This window comes from Oncorhynchus kisutch, unplaced genomic scaffold (assembly GCF_002021735.2).
Source record: "Oncorhynchus kisutch isolate 150728-3 unplaced genomic scaffold, Okis_V2 scaffold646, whole genome shotgun sequence".
NCBI classification, from domain to species: domain Eukaryota; kingdom Metazoa; phylum Chordata; class Actinopteri; order Salmoniformes; family Salmonidae; genus Oncorhynchus; species Oncorhynchus kisutch.
This window is the reverse complement of record NW_022262591.1, coordinates 99,981-107,500: the sequence shown is the minus strand read 5'-3', so window position 1 is coordinate 107,500 and position 7,520 is coordinate 99,981. Positions and strand designations below refer to the sequence as shown.

Here is a 7,520-nt window from a genome sequence, read left to right as displayed (position 1 = left end):
TCATTAAGGTACAGGGGCAGCTGTGAGGTGGAGGGTTTATTCTCCAGGTCTTTAACTGTGTTCCAGAAGTTATTGAGGTTAAACCCACAGAGAGAGAACTGCTCCTTAAAGTAACTAAATTTTGCCTTCTGGATAGCCTGAGTGCATTTATGTCTCATTTGGCTGAACGAGAGCCAGTCAGCCTGAGTGTGTTTCGCCAAATGCAATTCTTGAGGTGGAGTAACTCTGCCAGATCACAGTCGAACCAGGGGCTGAACCTATTTTTCATTTTCATTTTCTTTACGGGGGCGTGTTTGTTGGCAATACCACTGAAAATATCGAAAATAAAGGACCAAGCGTCTTCGACAGAGGGGATCTAGCTGATTCTGTACCCGTTTACAGAGGCCAGTTCATGAAGGAAGGCTTGCTCATTAAAGTTTTTTAGCAAGCGTCTGCTACAAATCAGGACAGGTGGTTTCACTGAGCAGCTATTATGAACACAGGCTGTAAAACAGTGATCACTAAGGTCATTACAGAAAACACCAGACTGATACCTATCAGGATTATTTGTGAGGGTGACAGGCTGTAAAACAGTGATCACTAAGGTCATTACAGAAAACACCAGACTGATACCTATCAGGACTATTTGTGAGGGTGACATCAAGAAGAGTAGACTTTTCTGGGTGTTTGGAGTCATACCTTGTGGGATTGGTGATAATCTGAGAAGTATTTAGGGAGTCACATTGCTTTAGGACTTGGTCAGGTGGTTTAAGCATGTCCCAGTTTAGATCACCTAGCAGGACAAATTCAGACTTGGTGTAAGAGGCCAGGAGAGAGCTTAGGGCAGGTAGTGTACAGGCCGGTGCCGATGGAGGACGATAGCACCCAGCAACAGTCAACAAAGAGATATTTGAAAGTTCAATGCTTAAAACCAGCTAATCAAATTGTTTGGGGACAGACTTGGTGGAGACAACCGAGCACTGAAGGTGATCCTTGGTAAAGATTGTCACTCCACCACCTTTGGAAGATCTGTCTTGTCGAAAAAAAAGTTACAACCAGAAAGGTTAATACTGACCCCTAAATAACATATATCATTCTAGTACTGACCCCCCTAAATAGATCTGTTAACCCACACTTTCAAATTATACATTTTTGGTAATAAATGTCTAGTGTTAACGTGCAGAAAAATCCCAGGCATTTACGAGAGCAGATATCAGTGAAGCAGACATCAGAACAGTCAGGATTAACAACCACAACCATTGGGTCTAGCAGCAGTAGATGGGCCAGGGTGTACATGCACATTTCCAGATATCATCAGCAGTAATATAATCAAGGCACAGCAGAGGACAGGGAGAGCTCTGAATGTGCATCAGATGGCAACAAGATCATATTGTACAGCAATTTCATCAGGTAGCATAAATACCAAGCCAGTGAGAGGAGGTTAGAATAGGGTGGGAAGCCAAGACTCTGTGTAACCAATAGAGAGTCACAGTCCCGAGTGTGGGAACAAACATCATCTGTCCCACGGTTTGGTAAACAGCAAGTTCATAGTCAACAAAACACGCAGGAGTCATGCAGAAAATAGCATAAAGCTCAAGAAATAAATATAACGACTAGCCAAAGAGTCATTCGCCTCAGTGAGATAACTTGAGAGAGTAGCTCTCTCTGAGTCCAGTAGGCTATAAAAGTCTGAGATAAAATAAATAAATAGTAAGCCTATACTAGTTCATTAAAACGTTTCTGAGTAAGCTCACATAATACGCTTCACAAGTTAGACTACATAACATTCAGATCAGTCCAAAGTCTGCGGTGTGTGTGTAAGTGCATGTGTGCTGGAGGAGAACGGAAGCTTGGGAGAGAGGGGGGAGTGTGGCGGGGGTACCTGTACCAGACAGGGGGAGACAGGCCAGGGAGAGAGGGAGGAGAGTGGCGGGGGTTCCTGTACCAGACAGGGGGATACAGGCCAGGGAGAGAGGGAGGAGAGTGGCGGGGGTTCCTGTACCAGACAGGGGGAGACAGGCCAGGGAGAGAGAGAGGAGTGTGGCAGGGGTACCTGTACCAGACAGGGGGAGACAGGCCAGGGAGAGAGGGAGGAGAGTGGCGGGGGTACCTGTACCAGACAGGGGGAGACAGGCCAGGGAGAGAGGGAGGAGAGTGGCGGGGGTACCTGTACCAGACAGGGGGATACAGGCCAGGGAGAGAGGGAGGAGTGTGGCGGGGGTTCCTGTTACTATGCAGTAATATCAGTACATCAGTACGCTGATTCTATGTGTTATAAAATCTATACATTAGGGCTGTGAGGATGTTTGCCATGCTGCTTAACATGTTGCATGTTATAAATTATATGTTATTTCAGGGGGTCAGTACTAGAATGTTATATAACCAGTTGTCATGGAGACCACTCTAGGTCAGTGGTGTTCCGACCAGCTGTCATGGAGACCACTCTGGGTCAGTGGTGTTCCAACCAGCTGTCATGGAGACCACTCTGGGTCAGTGGTGTTCCAACCAGCTGTCATGGAGACCACTCTGGACAGGCACAGTGTCTCTGTATGGGACATTAAACAACTGGAGGGACACACACAAGTACACACGTACAAAAACACACACACACAGACACACTGAAGGCAAATGAGGCATGTTGAGATGGTTTGGGCCAGAGTTAGGGTGAAGGGGTTACTATGTTTACAATGGTTACTATGGTTACTATGGTTGTGAGTTGAGTTTATGGCTGGATTAACCATCTCAGGGGAACCAGTTCTGACTACCGCTGTGGTTACAGTGCGTGTTTGTGTGTGTGTGTGTGTGTGTGTGTGTGTGTGTGTGTGTGTGTGTGTGTGTGTGTGTGTGTGTGTGTGTGTGTGTGTGTGTGCGTGTGTGTGTGTATCTGCATGTGTGTAGACTTCGGTCTCAGCAACACTCTGAAGGTAGAGAGAGAGTCTGCTGAGCTGCTGAACACCCAGTGTGGAAGCCCAGCCTATGCCGCGCCCGAGCTGCTCGCCCACAGCAAGTATGGACCCAAGGTCGACGTCTGGTCCGTGTGAGTAACGTGTTGTATGTCACATGCTATATGTTACGTGTTGTATGTCATATGTTGTACGTCACATGTTGTATGTCACGTGTTGTATGTCACATGTTGTATGTCACGTGTGGTATGTCACATGTTGTACGTCACATGTTGTATGTCACGTGTTGTATGTCACGTGTTGTATGTCACGTGTTGTATGTCACATGTTGTATGTCACGTGTTGTATGTCACATGTTGTATGTCACGTGTTGTATGTCACATGCTATATGTTACGTGTTGTATGTCATATGTTGTATGTCACGTGTTGTATGTCACATGTTTTATGTCACGTGTTGTATGTCACATGTTGTATGTCACGTGTTGTATGTCACATGTTGTATGTCACATGTTGTATGTCACGTGTTGTATGTCACATGTTGTATGTTACGTGTTGTATGTCACATGTTGTATGTCACATGTTTTATGTCACGTGTTGTATGTCACATGTTGTATGTCACGTGTTGTACAGTATGTTGATGAATGTTACTATGTAGTCAGTACTAGAATGTTATATGTTATTTAGGGGGGTCAGTACTAATCAAATCAAATCAAATCAAATTTATTTATATAGCCCTTCGTACATCAGCTGATATCTCAAAGTGCTGTACAGAAACCCAGCCTAAAACCCCAAACAGCAAGCAATGCAGGTGGAGAAGCACGGTGGCTAGGAAAAACTCCCTAGAAAGGCCAATACCTAGGAAGAAACCTAGAGAGGAACCAGGCTATGTGGGGTGGCCAGTCCTCTTCTGGCTGTGCCGGGTGGAGATTATAACAGAACATGGTCAAGATGTTCAATGTTCATAAATGACCAGCATGGTCGAATAATAATAAGGCAGAACAGTTGAAACTAGAGCAGCAGCACAGTCAGGTGGAAGTTGAAACTGGAGCAGCAGCATGGCCAGGTAGACTGGGGACAGCAAGGAGTCATCATGTCAGGTAGTCCTGGGGCATGGTCCTAGGGCTCAGGTCAGTTGAAACTGGAACAGCAGCATGGCCAGGTGGACTGGGGACAGCAAGGAGTCATCATGTCAGGTAGTCCTGGGGCATGGTCCTAGGGCTCAGGTCCTCCGAGAGAGAGAAAGAAAGAGAGAAGGAGAGAATTAGAGAACGCACACTTAGATTCACACAGGACACCGAATAGGACAGGAGAAGTACTCCAGATATAACAAACTGACCCCAGCCCCCCGACACATAAACTACTGCAGCATAAATACTGGAGGCTGAGACATGTTATTTGTTATTTAGGGGGTCAGTACTAGAATGGTATATGTTATTTAGGGGGTCAGTACTAGAATGGTATATGTTATTTAGGGGGTCAGTACTAGAATGGTATATGTTATTTAGGGGGTCAGTACTATAATGTTATATGTTATTTAGGGGGTCAGTACTAGAATGCTATATGTTATTTAGGGGGCCAGTACTAGAATGTTATGTGTTGTCTGTTATTTAGGGGGGGTCAGTACTATAATGTTATGTGTTGTCTGTTATTTAGGGGGTCAGTACTAGAATGTTATGTGTTGTCTGTTATTTAGGGGGTCAGTACTAGAATGTTATGTGTTGTCTGTTATTTAGGGGGGTCAGTACTAGAATGTTATGTGTTATATGTTATTTAGGGGGGTCAGTACTAGAATGTTATGTGTTGTCTGTTATTTAGGGGGGTCAGTACTAGAATGTTATGTGTTGTCTGTTATTTAGGGGGTCAGTACTAGAATGGTATATGTTATTTAGGGGGTCAGTACTAGAATGTTATGTGTTGTCTGTTATTTAGGGGGTCAGTACTAGAATGTTATGTGTTGTCTGTTATTTAGGGGGTCAGTACTAGAATGTTATGTGTTGTCTGTTATTTAGGGGGTCAGTACTAGAATGTTATGTGTTGTCTGTTATTTAGGGGGGTCAGTACTAGAATGGTATATGTTATTTAGGGGGTCAGTACTAGAATGGTATATGTTATTTAGGGGGTCAGTACTAGAATGTTATATGTTATTTAGGGGGTCAGTACTAGAATGGTATATGTTATTTAGGGGGTCAGTACTAGAATGTTATGTGTTGTCTGTTATTTAGGGGGTCAGTACTATAATGTTATGTGTTGTCTGTTATTTAGGGGGGTCAGTACTATAATGTTATGTGTTGTCTGTTATTTAGGAGGTCAGTACTAGAATGTTATGTGTTGTCTGTTATTTAGGGGGTCAGGCCTACAATGTTATATGTTATTTAGGGGGGTCAGTACTAGCATGTTATGTGTTGTCTGTTATTTAGTGGGTCAGTACTATAATGTTATGTGTTGTCTGTTATTTAGGGGGTCAGTACTAGAATGTTATGTGTTGTCTGTTATTTAGGGGGGTCAGTACTAGAATGTTATGTGTTGTCTGTTATTTAGGGGGTCAGTACTAGAATGTTATATGTTATTTAGGGGGTCAGTGCTAGAATGTTATGTGTTATTTAGGGGGGTCAGTGCTAGAATGTTATGTGTTATTTAGGGGGTCAGTGCTAGAATGTTATGTGTTATTTAGGGGGTCAGTACTAGAATGTTATGTGTTGTCTGTTATTTAGGGGGTCAGTACTAGATTGTTATGTTTTGTCTGTTATTTAGGGGGGTCAGTACTAGAATGTTATGTTTTGTCTGTTATTTAGGGGGGTCAGTACTAGAATGTTATGTTTTGTCTGTTATTTAGGGGGGTCAGTACTAGAATCTTATGTGTTATTTAGGGGGTCAGTACTAGAATGTTATGTGTTGTCTGTTATTTAGTGGGTCAGTACTAGAATCTTATGTGTTGTCTGTTATTTAGGGGGGTCAGTACTCAAATGTTATGTGTTGTATGTTATTTAGGGGGGTCAGTACTAGAATGTTATGTGTTGTCTGTTATTTAGGGGGTCAGTACTAGAATGTTATGTGTTGTCTGTTATTTAGTGGGTCAGTACTAGATTGTTATGTGTTATTTAGGGGGTCAGTACTAGAATGTTATGTGTTATTTAGGGGGTCAGTACTAGAATGGTATGTGTTGTCTGTTATTTAGGGGGGTCAGTCCTCAAATGTTATGTGTTGTCTGTTATTTAGGGGGTCAGTACTAGAATGTTATGTGTTGTCTGTTATTTAGGGGGGTCAGTACTAGAATGTTATGTGTTGTCTGTTATTTAGGGGGGTCAGTATGTTTGCCATGCTGACTGGGACGTTGCCTTTCACTGTTGAGCCGTTCAACATCAAACAGCTGCATCAGAAGATGGTCAATGGAGAGATAGGAACCATACCCAATGATATCAGCAAAGGTACCACACACACACACACACACACACACACACACATACACACGCATATACACACACACACACACACATACACACGCATATACACACACACACACACACACACACACACACACAAATACTACCCACCTCACACAGCCTTGTCAGCACAACAAACAGAGCTTGTGTTACCGTGGTGATAATGAGTACAGGTCATTTTACCGTGGTGATAATGACTACAGGTCCTGTTACCATGGTGATAATGAGTACAGGTCATTTTACCGTGGTGATAATGAGTATAGGTCATGTTACCGTGGTGATAATGAGTATAGGTCCTGTTACCGTGGTGATAATGAGTATAGGTCTTGTTACCGTGGTGATAATGAGTACAGGTCCTGTTACCGTGGTGATAATGAGTACAGGTCATGTTACCGTGGTGATAATGAGTACAGGTCCTGTTACCGTGGTGATAATGAGTACAGGTCATGTTACCGTGGTGATAATGAGTACAGGTCATTTTACCATGGTGATAATGAGTACAGGTCATGTTACCATGGTGATAATGAGTATAGGTCCTGTTACCGTGGTGATAATTAGGACAGGTTGTGTTTCCTTGGTGATGAGTACAGGTCCTGTTTACCGTGGTGATAATGAGTTCAGCTCAGATCCAATTAAATTAATCTCTCTCCCCCTCTCCACCCCATCCTCTCTTCTCCTCTCCACCCATCCTCTCTTCTCCCTCTCCACCCCATCCTCTTCTCTCCTCTCCTCTCCACCCCATCCTCTCTTCTCCTCTCCTCTCCACCCCATCCTCTCTTCTCCTCTCCACCCCATCCTCTCTTCTCCTCTCCACCCCATCCTCTTCTCTCCTCTCCTCTCCACCCCATCCTCTCTTCTCCTCTCCTCTCCACCCCATCCTCTCCTCTCCTCTCCACCCCATCCTCTCCTCTCCTCTCCTCTCCTCTCCTCTCCTCTCCTCTCCTCTCCTCTCCTCTCCTCTCCTCTCCTCTCCTCTCCTCTCCTCTCCTCTCCTCCTCTCCTCTCCTCTCCTCTCCTCTCCTCTCCTCTCCACCCCATCCTCTCCTCTCCTCTCCACCCCATCCTCTCCTCTCCTCTCCACCCCATCCTCTCCTCTCCACCCCATCCTCTCCTCTCCTCTCCACACCATCCTCTCCTCTCCACCCCATCCTCTCCTCTCCACCCCATCCTCTCCACCCATCCTCTCCACCCCATCCTC

The 7,520-nt window shown here is 44.6% G+C and overlaps 1 protein-coding gene across 1 annotated transcript in view; it reads left to right on the top strand.

Annotated features, from left to right (window-relative positions):
• LOC109886508 (hormonally up-regulated neu tumor-associated kinase homolog A) overlaps positions 1-7,520 on the top strand; it is a 59,634-nt gene that overhangs the window by 21,325 nt on the left and 30,789 nt on the right. Inside the window, exons 5-6 of the mRNA XM_031815829.1 lie at positions 2,878-3,016; positions 6,180-6,307. Of these exons, the coding sequence (XP_031671689.1) occupies positions 2,878-3,016; positions 6,180-6,307 (267 nt within the window). The remainder of the gene's footprint in view (positions 1-2,877; positions 3,017-6,179; positions 6,308-7,520) is intronic.